This window comes from Marmota monax, unplaced genomic scaffold, assembly GCF_021218885.2.
Source record: "Marmota monax isolate L192 unplaced genomic scaffold, Marmota_monax_Labrador192_F-V1.1 WCK01_AAM20220418_F8-fsc00008, whole genome shotgun sequence".
Lineage (NCBI taxonomy): Eukaryota > Metazoa > Chordata > Mammalia > Rodentia > Sciuridae > Marmota > Marmota monax.
The window spans coordinates 11,650,981-11,672,890 of record NW_026694432.1 but is presented as its reverse complement, the minus strand read 5'-3'; the positions used below and the strand labels follow the sequence as shown (position 1 = coordinate 11,672,890).

General features: G+C 38.9%; 1 protein-coding gene across 1 annotated transcript in view; it reads right to left on the bottom strand.

Moving 5' to 3' along the window:
- The window catches only part of Mtf1 (metal regulatory transcription factor 1), a 45,035-nt gene that overhangs the window by 21,777 nt on the left and 1,348 nt on the right, over positions 1-21,910 (bottom strand). The window contains exons 2-4 of the mRNA XM_046469000.2: positions 21,056-21,514; positions 3,627-3,865; positions 2,524-2,655 (exon numbers count right to left, since the gene is read on the bottom strand). Of these exons, the coding sequence (XP_046324956.1) occupies positions 2,524-2,655; positions 3,627-3,865; positions 21,056-21,463 (779 nt within the window). The 5' untranslated portion in view covers positions 21,464-21,514. The remainder of the gene's footprint in view (positions 1-2,523; positions 2,656-3,626; positions 3,866-21,055; positions 21,515-21,910) is intronic.

Genomic DNA, 21,910 nt, shown 5'->3' with positions numbered 1-21,910 from the left:
AAGTTCTTCTAGTCTGGTAGGTAAGGCCCAGTTAAGAAGCTGATACAAAAGTCTTTAGTTAATTACTTAAGAGAACTCTACTGACAGAGCCCACGTGGAAAATCTACAGTAAAATATTACAAATATCAAGAGTGGGTAAAGAGGCCATCATACATGCACAAGGTTGAAATACAACCTTAGAACATAATCCATTACAACAGTTTGGCTATCACCTGTAATCTTCAGTGTAGAGACTCACTTATTTCTCTTTTACTTTCTTGATTTTTTTTCTTGGTGATATAGGGAGTTGAACCCAGAGACTTGTGCAATTATGGGCAAGTGCTTTACCACTGAGCTACATCATCAGCCCTCCCTTTTACTTTCTTGGTAATCAAAGCTAGAATTAACCTTTCCCTCCTTAGAATTACTAAGACAAGCATTTATCTACATGCTTCTTTTACAGCATCTCTCAATTCTAATCTTGTTTTATCTCTCTGTGTATACATTTATTATCTGTTCTCCTAGATAGTAAACTCTATAAGGGCAGGGTCCACGTAGCCCTTCATATTTGCTGTTGGTTTTGCACACATTTAATAATTATGTGAACATTTAATAATTATGTATATTAACAAATCCATTTTTTAATACAAAATATCTTATTTCTTTGAAGTAGAAAGCTTCTCTAAGGCATTTTTTGGGGAGGAGGGTACCAGGAATTGAACTCAGGGGCACTTGACCACTGAGCCACATCCCCAGCCCTATTTTGTATTTTGTTTAGAGACAGGGTCTCACTGAGTTGCTTAGTGCTCACTTTTGCTGAGGCTGGCTTTGAACTCGCAATCCTCTTGCTTCAGCCTCCCAAGCCCTGGAATTACAGGTGTGCACCACCATGCCTGGCTGGCACTTTCATTTTTTAAATTACATATAATCATTATCATTGTCTAAAATCCCATCTAATATTCATGAAAAAAAAAATAACAGTTTTAATCATCACAAAAATAAATGCATGTGCCTAGACAGAAATCATAATCCTCTCAGCAGCCTATGTGGTGGGGAGAAAAAACAACCTAAGCTTCACAGCAACTGCAGAATAACTAACTAGAATTTAACCACTCTTGTTCTTAAAGGGGCCATGACTCCAGAGTACATCTGTTATTTATTTATTTTATTTATATATTTTATTATTTTTTATTTTTTTTATTAGCTACACATGACAGTACATCTGTAATTTAAAAAGTTAGTTCCGTTTAATTGGTATCTAAAAGCTGACTGTATCTGAAGACTTTTAAATTGTTTCTAAGTATTCTGATGAGGAGATGAGTGATTTGAGAATGGACAGGTAGCATATTTAATGCCTTGAATATAATAGCAATATCTCCTGCCAAAATTAAAAAATACTGTTTATGGGAAATCTTTGGCAACACATTTATATTATACTAAGGGGGATTCTTACAAAACAATTATCTCATAGAAATGTCATATAATCATTTCATAGATGTTTCTGAGGGCCTACTGAATGACTGGAACCATGCGACATGTTATGAACAGGAAAGAAAGCAGATGAAACAAGTCCCTCCTTCAGGTTTATAAATTCATTTCATGAATATATATGTGTATATGTACACTAATATATATGTAAAATGGATGGTCCTGTGTGTGTATACACGTGTGAGATATTACAAAACAACAACTGAACAAATAACAAAATACAATACTTCACCACTAACTTAAGCATTCCTACCTCTCACTTTCCCTTGTGTCCCTCCTCCTTGCCCCGCTTCAATTACTTTTTTTTTTTTTTTTTGTACTGGGGACTGAACCCAGGGCTTTGCACACTGAATACTGAGCTACAGACTCAGCTCTTTTTATTTTATTTTTAGGGTCTCACACTAAGTTGTCAAGTCCAGCCTCAAACTTGCAATTCTTTTTTTTTTTTTTTTAATATTTATTTTTTAGGTATAGATGGACACAACACAACGCCTTTATTTTTATGTGGTGCTGAGGATCGAACCCGGGTCCCGCCCATGCTCTACCGCTGAGCTACAATCCCAGTCCTCAAACTTGCAATTCTTCTGCCTCAGCCTCCCAAGTAGCTGGGACTACAGATGCCCAACACCGTGCCCAGGTCTTATTTCAATTTTTAAGTAGGTATCTCTCTTTGGTCCTCAAGCCTTAGACAACGTCTACTAATTTGTGTTTCTTCTCCACCAGGCCAAGGCTGTTAAGCAGGGCCTGCTTCTTAGTATTTCTCTAGCACTAATAACAGTATGTATCACATACGTGAGTTCAAGTAATATTTCTTGAAAATAAAGGGGAAAAAATAAGGCAGAAAGACCATCATCCACAGAGCAGGGATGCTCCTGGAGTCCAACTGCACCCCTCTAATCCCTGGCAGTTGGTTACAGCTATCGTGGGGTGAGCCAACATGGCCAAAGAAAGAACTAGTAAAGGGAGTTTTCTTTCTACTTTGAAAAATTCCTAGAGTTTATCAAGATACCCAGCTGAAACCTGGTGAGTGACAAATAGGAAAACAGTAAGACTTACCGAAATGGCTTTTCTCCTGTATGGGTTCGAATGTGCTTCCTCAGATCACTGAGTGTGGTGAAGTATTTGCTGCAGCCTTCAGATTCACAGTTAAACGTTTTCCCTGTGTGAAGCCTCTGATGTGCTTTCAGCCTGAAAAATAGCCCAGAGAAATGCCCATTGACACAAGGTACTATACAACTTCCCCATGCCAGCTTAATATGCTTCAGGATCAAGTGCATAAGAAGTATACAACCATGAGAATTTGGCACCCATTTTAGTATGTCAAAATTTTCACCTGAAGAGAAATTCAGGAGTAAATAACATAATGGTATAAATGTTCCAGAGACAGTCATGCAACCTCTCTGTGCTTCCACTTATTTATCAGCTGTTGTGAAGGACTAATACTTAAAAGACCAGTGTGTGTTTCTTTTCTTGTTTTTTTTTGGTAATAAGAATTGAACTCAGGGGCACTTAACCACTGAGCCACATCCCCAGCCCTTTTTTATATTTTATTAGAGACAGGGTCTTGCTGAGTTGCTTAGGGCCTCACTAAATTGCTGAGGCTGGCTTTGAACTTGTGATCCTCCTGCCTCATCCTCTTGAGCCGTTGGGATTACAGGCATGCACCACTGCACCTAGTACAGTGTGTTTTCTAAATGTTAGCTATTGCTTTCTAATACTTTATATTTAATATTAGGGACTAGTGTAAGTCTCTTGAAAAAAAACATGGAAAAGAGAAATAGCCATCAAGTGAGTGATTCCCCATCTCTCAGGGTAGGAAAAGAGTTACCTTCAAGGTGAGATAGGAAAGAAAATTACAGAAGCCTTAGTATGACGATCCTGCAGCAAGGGGAAATATTACTCTATGCAAACTACTAAAATTCTAAGGTCAGAATGTCACTTTATGAGATGCAAATCTAAATACAGATGTACTATCATTTCCGCCCAAACCAAGATATATTCATCTTTAGGTAACAAGTTTCACTAATGAATTTTAAATAGCTGGAGTAAGCTGTGCACTCTGAAGCTCTGAAAGTGAACATCTCTCCTGTGCAAGGAGAAAGAGCTCTGCAGCCATAAGGTCAGAGTCAGGCTGGAGGTGCAGTGGAGGAGAGGCTGACCTGTACAGTGTGTTGAATGCCTTCTCACAGCCCTGCACATCACACTCAAATGGCTTCTCCTTCGTGTGCACTCGCACATGGATCCTGAGGCTGTAAGAGGTGAGGAAGGCCTTGCCACAGCCCTCCTGATTACAGACGAATGTATACTCTCCTCGATGAGTCTTCTGGTGGGTACGCAGGTTGCCTGCTGTGCTGTAGGTACGGGGACAGCCTTCAAAGGTGCACTGGTACCGCTTTACCTGGCAAACAGAGGACATCTCATCGATGGGACAAAAGGGCCACCCAGGGCTTAACTCCCCATGAGCTCAGTTACTAGGAGAAGCAAAAACACACATTTTTTTCATCAACACAGAAACAACATCTACTGGCAAAGTGTGGAAACTCTTTTGTTGATCAAATTACATCTGGACAATGTCTAATGAATAACAGGGAAGAAATTGGCTTGTATATAAATGAATATTCTAAATGAATATAAGGGTGTTTTTAGACTCTACATCTATCCATCAAAGAGGAACATACACTATTATACTTACCTGTATTCATATAAAACTCTTCACTTTTTTTTTTTTTTTTTGGTACTGGGGAGTGAATCCAGGGGCGCTCAACCACTGAGCCACATCCCCAGCCTTTTTCTGTATTTAATTATTTAGAGACAGGGTCTCATTGAGTTATTTAGGGCCTCACTAAGTTGCTGAGGCTGGCTTTTAACTTGTGATCCTCCTGCTTCAGGTTCCCAAGCCTCTGGGATTACAGGCTAGTGGCACCATACCTGGCTCTTAACTTCATTTTAAAGCTTGATTTAAATACTTTACCACCTAGTGTTTTATCTCGATTACAACTAATGTTACACTGAGTTTAAAACATCTTGAAATTTATATGTTAACTATCAAACACTGTATCCCTAGGTAGTTTTTCCACTGCATATTTTGAAGTTTACAAGATGAAAAAAAAATGTATCTTGAATTTCTTGGAATATTTGTAGGTGTGATATTTCTTAAACTACCTTCAAAGAATTTTTTTTTTCCTTTTTGCAGTATTGAGGACCAAATCCAGGGCTTTGTGTGTGCTATGTAAGCACTTTACCACTGATCTATAATCTCATCCTTTTTTAATTTTTTTTTTGTTTTTTAGTTGTTGATAAACCTTTATTTTTTATTTATTTATATGTGGTGCTGAGAATCAAACCCCATGCTTCACACATGCCAGGCAAGTATGCTACCACTGAGCCCCAGCCCCAGCCCCTAAATTTTATTTTTAAATAAGGTCTCGCTAAGTTAGGTGAGTTGCCTTGAACTTGAGATCCTCCTGCTTCAGCCTCCTGAGTCTTTGGGCTTATGGCATGTACCACCATGCATGGAATAAGAATCATCAGTTCTTTTTAGCTTTTAACATTTTCATGTGCATAAATCTTTAATTCTGAACTTTCCAAAGCCTCAATCCACATTTCCAATTATAGTACACTACTGCTACTGTACATTAGCCATTCATTCAACAACTACTGAACTACAGTCTCAGGTAACATGCTCCATACCACAGATTAAAAACTGAGTAGGACAAAAATCTCTGCCTTGAAGGGAAGAGCCAGTGGTAAAGGAAGACATGTGTACAAACTATTTCACCCTGTGCTAAGCTTTCAAACAGATATGTACATAAGGTGCTTTGGGAACATAAAAAGGTAACTTCTAACACTTTTCACCTGTTAGCTTTTTTGGGGGGAGCTGAAAAGGCATTCCTCAGACAAAGCAGACAGAGAAGGGTATTCCAGAAAGATGGAACAGCATGGGAATTGCACGGTGATGAGTGTGATGACACAAGCCACAAACACTTGCAGTATGTGAGAGATTGTAAGGAGACGAGTAGGAAAAATGAGGTGAAGCATTCCTATGTAAGCCACAGAAGAGGCCGTCAATGGGAGCCACTGACAGGTTTTGCCAAGATAGCAATACAATCAGAATTAGAATTTAGGTGAAGTCATTCTGATAGCTTTGGAGAAGACAGACTGGAAGATAAGAGCAATTAAAAGAGATGAGAAGTTCAGGAAAGAGATGAGAAGAACATAAAATAGAGAAGTAACAGTGGACATTACAAGAGATGAATCAGAGAAATTAAAAGAGCTGGAATGATCAGTTGTAACAACAAATGGGTGCTGACGAGTGGGAGAGGTGGAGAGACAAAGCAAAGACCAATCCCAAGATTACAGCCTGGATAACTAGGTAAGTGGTCAGGTTACCAGAGTGGAGCTGGGTAGGCCAGAGATGATGAAGGGCCCAAGTAGAAACGTTGGGCATAAAGTACACAGTTGGACTTTTTTATAGACTGGAAGCTAAAGAAAGTCTATGGCAAGAACCTTTAGTCTAAGAGTTACAGCCAGCTACCTGTATACTACATACAGTAGGCTCAAGTTCAAGTTCCAGCTCTGCAATTTATTGTGTAATCTTAGGAACATTAATCTCACTATGCCTCCACTTTCTTATTTTGTCTTTTTAGGATTGCTATAAGGATTAAAAATCATTTATGTAAAGCATTTTAACATAGTGACTGGCACAAAGAACAGGCCCTGAAAAAAGCTACCACACTTAATGTACTAGTAAAAGATGAGAAGTCCTTGACAGGTAAGAAGAAGAACGAGCTGGAGAGGTAGGCAAAGAAGCAAAGAAGAATGTCATAGAAACCACAGAAAAAGGGTCTCAAGGAGAAGGGAATGATCAACATGTCAAATGTCAGAGAAAACAAGGAAGATAAGGACTGGGAAAACAACCGGATCAGCAGCCAGGAATTCACTAATGCCTCAGCAAGACTAGTCTGCGCGTTACTGGAAACAGAAAACTGGATTAAGGTAAATAAATAAAAAGGAGAAGTGAAGGGAGAGATTAGGGATCATGGTAGACACACAGGAGAACTTCTGAATTGATGGCTTTTTTTCTTCTTAGTAGGCTAGTTCTTGAGCAGATTTGGAAGGAGAAAAGTCCTGGAAGAAAGAAAAGTTGAGGATCCAGGAAGGGACACAAAGAAGAGAAAGATACTATTTAAAAACCTGGTTGGGGGCTTTTAAATAGTAACCCCAATAATTTCAGAGGCTGAGGCAGGAGGAACAAGTCCAGCTTCAGTTTTGGCAAAGTCGGTCTCAAAATAAAAAAATAAAAAAGAGCTGGGGATGTACCTCAGTGGTAAAATGCCCTGGGTTCAATCTCCAGTACCAAGAAAAAAGAAAAAAGAGACCAAGCCTGGGTGGGGCTGGGAGCTATAGCTCAGTGGTGGTCTAGTATGTACAAGCCCTAAATTTTATCCCAACTACAAAAAAAGAAAAAGAAAAGGAAAAAAGCCTGGGTAGAGAGGGCCATTCAGTTTCAGGAAAGAGAATTAAGAAAAGGATAGAGTGGAGTCAAGGGTAGATGGTTTTCTTTTTTTTTCAATATTTATTTTTTTAGTTGTAGTTGGACACAATATCTTTATTTTATTTATTTATTTTTATGTGGTGCTAAGGATTGAACCCAGGGCCTTGCACATGCTAGGCAAGCACTCTACCACTGAGCCACAACCCCAGCCCAAGGGTGGATGGTTTTCTATAAAAAGCCAAACAGTACAAATCTATGCTCTGTGGGCTTTATGGTTTCAGTCACTAGAATTCAAGTCTGCCATCACAGATTAAAGCAGCCACAGACATAAATAAATGAACCAAAGCTAGGTATACTAGTGCATACTTGTAATCCCAGAGGCTGAGGCAGGAGGATCACTAGTTCAAAGCCAGCCTCAGCAACAGTGAGGCTCTAAGCAACTCAGTGAGACCGTGTCTTTAAATAAAATGCAAAATAAGGATGAGGATATGGCTCAGTGGCTGAGTGCCCCTGAATTCAATCTCTAGTACTCCCCCCCCCCAAAAAAAAAACATAAAAGTAAATGAACCAGCAAAGCTGTTCAAAAAACTATTAAGGACACTGAATTAATTCCATATAATTTTCATGTGTAATAAAATATTATTCTTTTGATTTAAAAAAAATCATTAAAAAATATAAAAAACTACCTTAGCTCCAAAGCTATACAATAACAAGCGAGTGGATGGATTTGGTCTGTGAGCCACAGTTTGCTAATCCCTAATACCTGCAGGGGTGGAGAAAGAGAGGGGCCCAGACTCCTCCAGATTCTCCTGTCCACTTCACATTTCTCTATCCAACTCCCAAGGTGACCTTGCACAAATCTTCAGCTTTCTTAGGCAAGTGCTCTCTTACCTAGTACCTTTTCTACTGCCACAAAGGAGATGCTCCAAGGAACTGAATTATTCAATCACTCAGTGCCTAGGGTTTTTGTTTGTGGGACATTCTATCACTGAGCTACACCCTTAGCCATTTTTTTACTATTTGAGACACAGTCTTGCCAAATTGCCCAGGCTGGCCTTGAACTTGTGATCCTTCTGCTTCAGCCTCCTGAGCTTCAGGGATTACAGCCATGCACCGCCACACCCACCTTCCCCTAGTCAGTTCAAAAGAACCTAGTTTTGAGGTCAATGCCAGAATAATTCTAAAACAGTGTTCTACACATGCCATCTCTGTCCAAACGATAAAATCTCAGTTCCTTAGCCTGATACTCAAGGATATTCTCTGGGTCTCTTCCATGTTCTATCATATTACTCAGTAACCAGCCAAACACAAGGCTGTCTAAGCTGGCAGGCAACAGCACATTGGTTCCCCAAATGCAACTCAGAATACCCACCTCTTTGCCTTTACTCTTTCCCTGCTCTCTGCTGGAAATGCCCAGTTCCTTTCTTTGCTTTTTGGAGTCTCTCTATTCCTTTAATTCAAGCCTCACTATCTCCAAGGTTCTCTATATAATCACTCCTTGTCTACAGGACAGGGCCTTTCTCTAAATGCCAATAATAAATTTAACTATACCACTCATTTGATACTTAGCCTATATTGTTAATTATCTACTCACACATATATTCTGATGTCTCATTAAGACTAAAAACCTCTTTGGTGCTGAAAGATTTCAAAATAATCACTGACCAGTAAAGAAAATTGGGACAGTGGATGTTGCAATAAAGGAGTCTGTATGTCTCAAACATAAAGCTTATAATAATCATGGTAGATAAGAGCAGAATTTCACTCTGAAGATGCTCCTACAGTGCTAACTCTTTCAAAGGAATTGCAATAAATAATTAACTACCCCTTTGTCTCTGCCCTGCTTCCATCTGAGTTTGTTTTTGGCCAATTCATGCTTCTACTGAGTGTTCCTTCCTTAGAGACCGTTTCCCTGATTGGACCTTATTATCACCTCAAACTAGAACAGGTATCCTTGTTATAGGTTCTCATAGCTTCCTGCAGCCAGTAATCTGCATCTATGGGTTCTTCATTCCTGAATTCAGCCAACCACAGATTGAAAATATTCTCAAAAAAACCCCACCTATGTCTGCACTGACCATGTACAGATTTTTTCTTCCTCATCAATCCCTAAATAATATAACAACTATTTATATAGTACTTACATTTGTTAATAGCTTTATTTATTTATTTAGTACCAGGGATTGAACTCAGGGGCCACTAAGCCACATCCCCAACCCTTTTTTGTATTTTATTTAGAGACAGGGTCTCATGGAGTTGCTTAGTGCCTCACCGTTGCTGAGACTGGCTTTAAACTCATGATCCTCCTCTCTCAGCTTCCTGAGCTGCTGGGATAACACTACACCCAGTTTATTTGTTTTTATGTGATGCTGAGGATCGAACCCAGAGCCTCACAAGTACTAGGCAAGAGCTCTACCATTGAGCTACAACCTTAGCCCAGCACTTACATTTTATTAGATATATAAGTCATCTAAAGGTGATTTAAACTATATGGAAGAATGTGCAAAGCTAGTACACTCTTTTATATAAGGAACTTGGGCATCCGTGGATGGGGAAAGGGGAAGTGTTTCTAGAACCAATCCCCAATGGATGATGAGTGATAATTCTATTTCTTTAAAGCACAAGATGAAGATGAAATAATTAAATAACTAAATCATTTACATCATTATCTTTAATTAGGAAAAACAGTATCTAGAAAACAGCAGGCATTAAGTAAATATTTATTGAATTAAATAAATGAATGGCTACTTCTCAAATGGGCTGAAAGTTCCATGAGGGCAGGGACCATGTTTAACTTGTTCACTAACTACAAAATCCCAGAGACTAACCTTGTGGAGAAGTGGCACTTCATTTGTTGTTGTTATTTTATTTTTTGCAGTACTGAGGACTGAACCCAGGGCTTTACACACGCTAGTCAAACATTCTATCACTGAGCTACATCTTCAGCCCATTTTTTATTTTTATTTTGAGATAGGTTCTCCTAAATTGCTAAGGCTGGCCTGGAATTAGAGACTTCCTGCCTCAGCTTCCAGAGTATAGCTATGCACCACCATGCCTGGCTTCCATTTTTATTTTTCAAATAAACAAAAGAAAGTAGTGAAGGACTACATGAGTTTCAAGGAGGGTGGTTAATAAATCAAATGTGGCAGAGATAATTGGTAAAATATTTCTCAGTTTTAGCTGACTCAAAGTCATACCTACCCCAGCACACTAGTTTCACTGGAGTGGTAAGAGAAGAAGCCAAAATTAGGCAGTAAGTATAAACTCAACTTTCAAGAAAACATGGCTGAGAAGAGAGAGATTGAGAATAGAAATTTAGGGGAGAATACAGATTAGGGAAAATATTTTTTAAGGTGCAGTAGACAGCTCACTGTCAAAACTAATGCCTGCTCCCTGCTAATAACCTGAATAAATAATAACCTCCCAGTTCATCAGAAAGAGACAGTAAATCGAAGTCACTATTCTGTGTCTTTCAGAATTATTTTAAAATAGCACCAAATTTTACAAAAAAAGAAACTTAAGCCTCCTCAAACTGGGGAACAACAGGAAGTCACAAAAAACATAAATGCAAGTTTTCATGATTACATAGAAATATCTGGTACTTTCTACGGTTAAAGTTTAACATTCATGTATTTAAAAAATTATGCTCTGGGAATTATATCATGCTTGGTGCTAGGAATAAAACAAAATAGCTCTTGCACTCAAGGAGCTAAAAATGAAAAGGAAAATCAAACAGATAAACATAAGAACAATATGGTCTGAGAAGCTGAACTGATAATGATGTTCAGCACACTAGAGGAATATACAGAAGAAAAGTCACTTAGACTTGGGATAGCTAAGAAAGGCCTTTTGATGGAGTTGATACCCAAGCTGAATTTAAAGGCTTCAGAGAGGGGTGACACAAAAGGAGTTTGCTTATCAAAATGAAAGATAATATGAACATAATGTCACTGAAGACACCACTGAATATAAAGAAAATTTGTTTCTTAAAGAGAGCTTAAGATTCTAAGCATAACTTTAATTTTCCCGTGTGGCCTCCAACAGTAGCCAATTACTATGCTAACAAGCTCAGCAGCCAGGGTAGTGTTGATAAGGATGGAGTCTAATGCTACTAATAAGCAGAAAGTGTGAGTGTTCAGAGATCTGATATTTGATTTACTAAGTGTTCTGAGCAGCTCTAATATCGAAAAATATTTAACAAAGATGACTGTCTTGTTAAGTCAACAGAATCAGAGATGGAAAAGTGAATGAAATAAATGAAAAAACACTGCAACTCCAGGAAATAAAAGCTTCAAAAAAAAAAAAAAAAAAGAGGGAAAAAAAAAAAAGCAGGGTTTCTGCTAGAAGGAAGGAAAAAAGTGAGGCTGGAAGACAAGAAGCGAGACTGAGAACTGAGAACTATATTTTACATACATTTGCAGCCCCTACTCAATAAGGAAAGGAAGTCCCTGATTCTTAGCACTGAGCAGATGAATGCTCCAAGTAAATGACTGGTCTGTTATGGTGACAGGAACTGCTCTTTCCTCCCCATCACTAGTGACCTCCCTTCCTTTCCCTGACACCAAAACTGTTTCCCATGCTGGCACTGATCTCATTTCTTCTACTCCATAATGAACAACTAAAATGCTTGAATCAGGAACATGAGAGCTCTGAACTGACCCTGTTTCTTCAATAGTCTTCCCATCACCCACCATCACAGCTGAATTCATTCATTCACCATCCACCAGAGCTGTTCCAAATCTCACCCCTTACTCTTAACAGAACTAATGACATCCTGCTGCCCTTTCTTTTCTCAGCCCTGTTCACAGCCAACAGAACTCAATGGCTAATTCTCCTATCTTTGCAAAAAGTGGTGAGTTATGGTAGAAAGCATAGACGCTGGCATTGTGAAGGCCTCACCTGATAGTTGGGTGTTTCTAAGCCTCAATTTTTCATCTGTAAAATGGGAACTAAGAGTATCTATTTTATAAATATGATATGAAAGTGAAATACAAAACTATATGGAAACTCCTCAAGCACTGACTGGTACACAGCAGGTGCTCAATAGATTCTAGCTCTCTCAGCCTCTCCACTGCCAATACATCATTCTTCAGCTGTTAAGAGCCCCAATGTGAAGCCGGCACAGTGGCACACGCCTGCAATCCCAGTGGCTTGTGAGGTAGAGGCAGGAGGATCCCAAGTTCAAAGCCAGCCTCAACAACTTAGCAAGTCCCTAAGCAACTCAGTGAGACCCTGTCTCTAAATAAAATCTAAAAAATGGCTGGGGATATGGTTCAGTGGTTAAGCACTCCTGGTTCAATTCTCAATACCAAAAAAAAAAAAAAAAAAAAAGCGCCCCAATGCCCATCATGGAAGTAACTTTCAGTGGCCTGGTACTACGAAAGCCAAAGTAAGTCAAAGGTAGCCAAGTATAAGGGCAAAGATTACCCATGGCAATTACTAGTGTTCTAGAAGCCCTCTCGGGAACTACACATGCTCTCATTTCAAAACATAGTTATAAACAGTAGTAGTTCAGCCAGGCACAGTGGCACATACCTGTAATCTTAGCAGCTTGGGAGGCTGAGGAAGAAGAATTGCAAGTTCAAAGCCTGCCTCAGCCACTTAGCAAGGCCCTAAGCAATTTAGGACAATCCCGTCTCTAATTAAAAAAATAAGAAGGGCTGGGGATGTGACTCAGTGATTGAGTACCCCTGGGTTCAATACTCAGTACCAAAAAAAAAAAAAAAGTGATGATAGTTAATTAGACTACTAAGACTACTACTACTTTTTGTTTTGTTTTGGGATTGAGCCCAGGGGTACTCAACCACTGAGCCACATCCCTAGCCATTTTTATTTTTTATTTTGAGATAGGGGTCTCACTAAGTTGCTGAGGCTGGCTTTGAACTTGTGATCCTCCTGCCTCAGCCTCCTGAGTCACTGAGATTACAGGTATGTGCCACCATGCCCGGCTGCCACCAAAACTTTTGGGGGCTATCCTGGAACCCAGTTAACATTTATAACCTTGTTTAAGGGAGAAAATGCCTCCCCATAGAGTACCTAACAAAGACTGTCTTAACATTTTTACCTCTTCTTAAATTGAGATTACCTCTATACCTCCTCTCAGAATCACAGGGGTCTGTGAGAAAGAAAAAGCAAATGAACATTCAATGAACAACCACAAAGCAGGAGGCATTATGTTCAATGTTTTATGCATATACTGTTGTATATTTTATAGGCATAAATCTCATTTAATCTTCACAGAATGCAATGGGATATTTTTATTTCAATTTTACAAAAGAGGAAACAGAGCAGTTTGCCCAAAGCCACATGGCTAGTATATAGCAGAACAAAGATGGAATCCAGGTTCAAACTATACCATCACAGAAGAAACAATTTTAAAATAAGCTTGATTGAAATAAGGGATGAGTGGGGGGGCTGGGGTTGTGGCTCAGCAGTATAGCGCTTGCCTAGGGTGCTAGGCACTAGATTCAATCCTCAGCACTACATAAAAATAAATAAATAAAAGAAAGAGATATTGCGTTCAACTACAACTAAACAAATTTTATTAAATCAATCAATCAATAAGGGATGGGTGGGTAAGCTAAAATTCAAGCACTTTCTCCAACACCAAAAATTTAGCAATACTTATGTAAAATGCAAATCTGAGACCTATAATTCCTACAGCACCAAGTTTGAAAACCAGTGTGTACATAATACCAATCTCATCCATTTCCCAGGCCAGTGGGTCTCAGTGAGGGAAATGCTGATTACAAAGGAGAGGTACATAATACACCAGCAGGCACTTAGGGGGCATATGGAAAAAGGGGTATTATAGGTAAACAGAAAACACATTCTTCTCTGGATTCACACATGTACAGCTTCCAAGCCTCTGAGCGTAAGGACTATTTCTTTGTGCTTCCTGATACTTGACAAAGGTAGATACGTTAAAGTTTGCAGTGGGAAATGAATGGATCCTAAACACTAGACTTTCAAGGAGAGACAGTCTCTGTGCTAGTTCTGAATGACAATTCTGTGGGTGTTCAGAAGGGGACCCTTGAAGAAATGTAATTACAGTATGAGAAGAATGGAAGGTAGGTGGTTCCCCCTCCCAGAGAGTCAGGAACATGGTTTGTCTGAATACATCACTCCACGGCCTAAGGGATTTATATTGAGGGATAAGATTGGAATTAGGTCTCCCAACACAAAGGACATGTTGTGAAAAAAATGACACTGGAGCCAAATTTTCTTCCTTACTCTTATGACTAAAAAAATTTTCAGGCTTAAAAAAGAAATATGGGAAATGGTTGATGCACACCTGTAATCCTAGTGACTTGGGAGTCTGAGGCACAGGATGGCAAGTTCAAAGCAGCCTCAGCAACTTAGAGAGGCCCTAGGTAACTCAGCAAGACCTTGTCTCAAAATAAAAAATAAAAAGGGCTGGGGATGTGGCTATGTGGTTAAGCACCCCAGGATTCCATCCCTAGTACCAAAAGAAAAAGAAAAAAAGAAAAAAAATCTGGGGAAACAGCTCAGTGGTAGAGTGCTTGTCCACCAAATGCAAAAAAAAAACAACCCTGAAACCCTGGATTTGACTCCCAGCCCCCCCCCCCCACACACACACACACAAAGAGAAAAAAGGAAGAGGACGAAGAGATAGAGGAAGAAGAGAAATAAATCTTGTTTTGGAAAATCACTGACCACTTATTTTATTTCTTGTGAGTCTAGAAGCAATATAACATCACAGGCACCACTGTAACTGCTTTTTGGCAGAAAAGGATATTCTTTCCCAATCGATGCACTGCAATACTTTGATTCATTATGAAGAAAATATTTGGTATGTGATTCCTGGGTTTCTTTACATTTATTCACCAACTATTCAGCAGAAGAGCAGGAAGATCAGTTAGCCATAGATGACACATTATATTCACTAATGTGGTTTAGACAGAGATAAGTGAAAAGATACTCAGACAGTCCTGGCAAGGCACAAATAACAGAGTTTGGGAAAACATGGACTGCATAAAACAACTAAATGAACAGCTACTTAGAAATCGAAGTAGAGGGTCAGTGCAGTGGCATCTGCCTGTAATCCCAGCAACCCCAGAGGCTGAGGCAGGAAAATCACAAATTCAAGGCCACTCTGGGCAACTTAGAGGGAGCCTGTTTCAAAATAAAACATTAAAAAAGTGAGAGAGAGAGAGTACTACAAAAGAAACAAAATAAAGAAAACAACAATAACAAAAACCCTCTGAAGTAGAAAAGCCTTTAAGGAGAAAATCTTAAAAATATATCTGAGCAGAATGACAATATCTTTATTGAAATTTCTCAAAGCTACTAAATGAACAGGGACTCAGTAGTAAAACTGCAAGTATGGGAATCTGAAATGTGAAATCAAGAGTTAGAATGACCAAGGGTCCTGTGGTAGAAAAAGATGGTACCTGTGGCAAGGTTCTGGATGGCTTCATTTATTTATTTTTTGTACTGGGGATTGAAGACTGAAGTTCTTTACCACTGAGTTACATCCCCAGTCCTTTTTATTTTTTAGTTTGAGACAAGGTCTCAATTTGTGATCCTCCTGCCTCAGCTTTCTGAGTCACTGGGATTATAGACATCTACCACCCAATATGGCTGTTTGTTTTATTTTTGAACAAAACAAGCATAAGGGGGAAAATAAATGAAGCAATAGGTAAGCCAACTATACCCTACAGGAAACAATGGAACAATTAAGGGTAAACAGGAAAATCAGGCTAAAATCTGACTAAGAAAATAAGCTGCTTAAGAAGCCAACCAGACTAACTAGTTATCAAATTATTATTATTTGCAGTATTGGAGATTGAACCCAGAGCACTTCACACTGACGTACATACACTTTATCACTGAGGTAAACCTCCAGCCCTTTTTATTTTGAGACAGGATCTCACTAAGTCGCCCAAACTGGCCTCAAACTTGCTATCCTCCTGCCTCAGCCTCTCGACTTGATAGGGTTATAGGCATGCACCACCACACCCAACTCAAGTGATTTGTTTTCTCAAGAACAATACCTCGGGCTGGGGATGTGGCTCAAGCGGTAGCGCGCTCACCTGGCATGCGTGCGGCCTGGGTTCGATCCTCAGCACCACATACAAACAAAGATGTTGTGTCCCCTGAAAACTAAAAAATAAACACTAAAAATTTCTCTCTCTCTCTCTCACTCACTCTTTCTAAAAAAAAAAAAAAAGAACAATACCTCTGTGGTGTGGACATGCAGGAAAAAAACAATTTTAATAAAAAGGTGGGGAAGCAGGAGTGGCTAAGATATCATGACACTGTTACCAAATAAATCAGAAACAAGCCTGGCACAGTGTAATCCCAAGTGACTTGCAAGGCTAAGGTAGGAGGATCGAAAGTTTGAGGCTAGCCTAGACAAGTTAGAAAGACCCTGTCTCAAAAAATAAAAAGGACTAGGGATGTGGCTCAGTGATAAAGCTCTTTGGGTTCAATCCCTAGTACCACCAAAAAAAAAAAAAAAAAAGTCATAAAACCAGGCCTCTTCAAGTCAATTAAATAGATTTTAATGTCAAAAATAAAATCACTGTCAAATCATAAGCTAAGGTAAGATGGCACTTCAAAAAGGCAAATGTTTTGAATGTCTGGTCATTAAGTAAGATTTTCCAAAACTAAAGCCATTGATGCTTCTTCCTCAATCCCCATCCAATCCCACACCTACCTATTTTTCCACACAGGTATCATTGATCGAACTGAATCCACAGTAAACTAAACAAAGTACTCATGATGATATCCTTGACCCTGTCCTGTTCAACATGATTATCAATGACCTGAAGACACAAATGACAAACCAGGTTTGCAAATGGAATAAACAAAATCTGCAAATAGTACAGAATGAGAAAATGATAGCTAACGATCACTGCTTTATCATTCCCTCCTATCATCTTCTCTTTTGCCTAGGTCAGCATTTCTCAAAATGTTCTCCGCTGAACCCTGAAAACAAGTCCTGAAAAATGGCTTCACAAGTTTATAACAGTTGGAAAATTCTACATTCTTTCTTTAAAAGCACATCAAAGGTTCTGAAAAGTACTGTAATAGATTTCTGTCTTAGTTTAATTTAATGTTTTCCAAACATTTAATCATGAAATATTCTCATATAGTAATTATTAACTGAGGATGGCCAAAAGTTAAGTCCTAAATCATGCTCAAACTTACTATGGTTAAAACAAACAAACAAAAAGGCTCAGTTCCCCTGAGCTACTATTGCCTCACCATACTTCTGTCAACTATCAAACTTAAAAAAAAAAAAAAAAAAAACTTGATACTTACTTCCTGCCTCCTGTTTCTTCATCACCCACTTACTTTCTTCATCACTCAAACTCTGGCTTCAGCTCAGTGCTCTACCGAAAACATCCTTATGACATGAATGACTAATACACAACTGGCAAAACAGGGCCTTGTTTCCTCAATCCCTCTGAGAAGGTCACATAGGAATACTCACCTTTCTTCCCTCTACTTCCATACACTGCACTGCACTATCTCGGGCTACAGCAATGTTCTCTGGTTCCTCTTTCTCTTTCCAGTCTTTAAATTCTCAGACCAACTCTTACTTCTCCCTTGAATAAACTGTCCACAGTTTGAAATAATTCCACACCAACTCCTTACTTTGAACCCACATTTTCAATGGGCTTTTAACTTACTCTTATTACTCATCTCCAAGGACTACATCACTCCAACTGAACTCATCAATTTCCCCACTAAACCTTTTCCTCTTCCTATCTTGATTCCCATTAATGGAATCACCATTTATAGGGGAGCGGGGTAGAGGGTGGAGAGCAGAGTCAGCCACTTTCTCTTCAGCAATCACACAATCTGAGTATGAATATGAATATACCTTGGTTAGAGTATCTACCACAGAGAACTTGACACCACTCTTCTCCAGATCCATCAATCAGCTCTACTAAGATACAGAGGAAATTCAACACACTTGAAAAAATGGCCGAATCTTTTTAATCAACATGATCAAAGCCTTTGAATCACACCCAACTCATGGCTCATTATTCAAACTCTAATACCATACCAAGTTCTCTCATCTCTCTTTAAAAATAACTATTAAATTTTTTTCCCTCATCAGAATTAAATGAAACCCCAAACCTATGCTACAAGCGTCTCCTAACTGGACACTAAGTATGCCTCAGAACACTCTTTCTAAAATGTTACTCTAACCACATCACTTCCTGGCTCACATACCTCCAATGGTTTTCCAATATTTTCAGAATACAGTACAAACCTTTGGCATGCTACCACTGCCTTCCAGATTTGGATTTTATCTTTCCATCCTTATCTTCTCTATTCCCTATCTTCCACAGCCAGTGTGCCAAATCCAGCCCATTTGCCTGTTTTTGTAAAGTTTTATCAGAACACAGTCAAGCTGGGTGCAATGGTGCACACCTGTAATCCCAGCAACCTGGAAGGATGAGGCAGGAGGATCACAAGTTGGAGGCCACCCTCAGTGACTTGGCAAGACCCTGTCTCCAAATAAAAAATAAAAAGGGCTGGGGATGTAACTCAATGGTACAGCAACTCTGGGTTCAATCCCAAGTACCAAAACAAAAAACAAAAACAACAACAAAACACAGTCATGCTCATTCACTTATGTATTATCTAAGGGTCCTTTTGTGCTACAATGGAAGAGTTGAATAGTTACAGAGAGACAAAATAGCCTGCAAAGCCTGGAATATTTACTATTTAGCTTCTTACAAAAAAAGATATACTAACCTTTGTTCTCACAGATAACTGGCTATTCCCTGAAAATGGTCTGAATTTTCCACCTCCTTTTATTTGTTCATGCCATTCTCATCTCTTGAAAGGAATTTTCCTTGCATTCCCCATTAATTGTATACCTTGTTTAAGAAGAGCTTAAATGACACCTTTTTTTCTAGAAAACTTGCCTGATCCCAAAGGTGAACTTCTCTGTGCTCCCAATGCGATATCTGCACCTCTCCTTCACATTTACCACATTATACCTAATGTTGCAATGACTGTCATAAATATATTTCTACTTCTATATTGTAAATCATCACAATCATCTGCAACCCCACAGAGCATAACAGCACCTTGCTTTATAACTGTTTGCTGAATTGAAATAAACTCTTAGAAGTTCAATTACTGGGTTAAAACCAGTAAGAACAAACATAGTAGGGTGCTGTTCTTATAGCTGATATGGAGGCCTCCATATCTATCTGCACTCAAGAGAATGATACAGAGCAAAGGTTTCTCTATCTGAGCACTGTTAACATTTTGGGCCAGGAACTTCTTTATTGCATGGAACTGTTCTATGCACTGTAAAATGTTCAACAGCATCATTAGCCTCTATCCATTAGATTCCAGGGTACCTCCCCAGAGTGAATCAAAAATGTCTCCAGATATTACCAAATGTATCCCAGGTGGCAAAACTGCCCCAGTTGAGAACCACTATTCCACAGCTTTCCAAGTACAAGCTAACAGTTAAGATTTTGTTGCCAATAATATAGACTACATAGTAACCATAGTACAATGTCCAGATTAAGAGATAAGAGCCATAGAGGATTCAATGCTAGTTGACTCACACTCTGGATTTTAAAAGGACTTTGGAAAACTGGAGTTCATTCAATTAAAGGTGACAAGGCCAATGACAAACTGGGGGAAAATGTTGCAAGAGGGATATATTTAACTAAATGGAAATGGTTGGCCTGAACAAGAGATGAAGAGAAACCCATGATCTTTACATGATCTAACTGGCTGTCCTGAGACAGGAAGATTATTCAGGAAGGCAGACCTAGAACTAGTCTGTAGCACCTGCAAGAAGGCAGATTTTGGTTCTATAGAAGCAAAAGCTTTCTAACAATCAAAGTGGCCAGCACATGTACTGGGCTGAGCTGTGAAAGACCATGCTTTTGTCATTCTGGAAGTGTGAAGCACAAACCAATGAACCGATATCAGAAATGTTATCGAGAGATTCCTGCATAGGGCAGGAGGTAGGACAAAATGGTCTCTCTAAGGTTCCTTCTAGCTCTGAGATCTTAAATCTAGACAAGGAAAAGCCAAATACTATGAATAAGCTATATGTATAAGCCACATGTAATTTCAAGAACTTAATTATGGCAAAAAAGAAAAAATGTTTTCTTAAATAATTTACTGTATTTCTTCATGGTAGCATCTTACGTTTAGCACCCAGCACTGCAACTATCAGTGATCTATTTATTTTAATCAACCAATTAAATTAATAGTTTCTGGATAAAGTTTAGTTTTTTTTAACCATACATACATATATTATTATTATTATTATTATTATTATTATTTTAATGGCACTGAGACTTGAACCCATGGCACTTTACCTCTGAGCTACATCCCCATTTGTGTTTGAGGTAGGTTCTTGCTAAGTTGCAGAGGCTAGACTTGAACTTGCATTCCTCTTGCCTAAGCCTCCAGTGTTGCCAGAATTATAGACATGAGCCACTGAGACCAGCTTAGCACCTTTAAACCATATCTTTTATTCCACTTATCATCACCACTAGTACAAATTGTAAAAAAATGCTTTACAATTTTCAAAGCATCCTGACATTCATTACCTCACATTACCTAGGTATAAACATGACAACTTTGTTTAGGTAACCTACTCTCATTTGCTGTCTTGTCTGAATTTCTAATATAATTAAGCTAGCCTTTATTATTCATTAAACATTCTCTAAGTTAATAAAGCATATTCCAGTAGATACTCATCTCCAAAACATACCATTTATAAACAACCCAGAGATGAGCCAAATCTAGTTAACGCACTATCAGATATGCCAAATTTAGTTATTCTATCATGTGAAACATGGATTTACTTCAGTAAAATTTTTATTTTATTTATGATTTGGGAAAGAAAATTTGAAATATTATTATTTAGTATTCCTAAATTTCAATGTAGCTATACAATCCAAAAGTTCTAGGAAGCAGACAGAACAAACATGAGGCATACTGTTGAAAGGCAAAACCATTACAGGCTCTAAGCACAGGGTCTCCTTTACTCCCCTGTTAAAACCACCAACAAGAGTTGTGTAAGGAGTTGCCCCAAAGCCAAAATGGGCCCTCACCCACTGCTTTACTTACTTCTTTACGTTTTGTTTCCGGACATTCCGACTGTAGAGTAAGGGTTGCACCTTCAATATTTCTTGGCATGGGTGTGGAACCAGGGTTTATAGTCAAATGAATTTGATCTGGTGAGATAATGTGTTGCACGTAACCCTGGGACATTGCTTCCTGATCTATTAGGTGGAAGCCCTCTTCACCCCCTACTAAAAAAGGCAAGTGTTCTCCACACTGTCCATCGTCATCTTCATCTTCCAAAGTGCCAGGGTCCTGCTCAATAAGAACAGTGGTCCTATCATAAACAGTTCCAGATGAGGAAGGCACCAGTCCGTTGGTATCCACAAACCTGAGCATCTTGTCATCGGGGGTCAGGTCATCTTCCTCTGCCTCAAAGAAGATGATGTTGTCGTCTGGACTGTGTTCCCCCATGGTTCAGTCGTACTCAGCCCAATTGTGAGAAATGGAAAGATAATGAGCTTTCTGCAACAGACAAAACCAGAGTTAGAGCCACACCACAAGACCCTCCTTCTACCATCCTCAGCAACCTTAGGACTCATTTTTCCTCTCATTTAAAGAGCAAATCAAAGCAAATGAAAAATCATCTTCCTTGGAAATAAGTTCTAAAATTTTAACTTAAGACAGCCAAGTCATTTTTTATGGAAAGCAATAGTTTTCCCCCCTCAGAATTGAAGGAATAGTAGCAGAGTTCATGCGACTTCCTAAGTGTGCTTTTTTGTCAATCAATTTGAAGACTGTTCAAAATACCTAAAGAAGCAAACAGAACAGTGGCTGCTTCAATACTGTGTTGCTATAAATCTTAAAGTAAGGAATTCCCCACTCAATATCCCCCAAATCACACCTTGAGGCAGTTCAGGG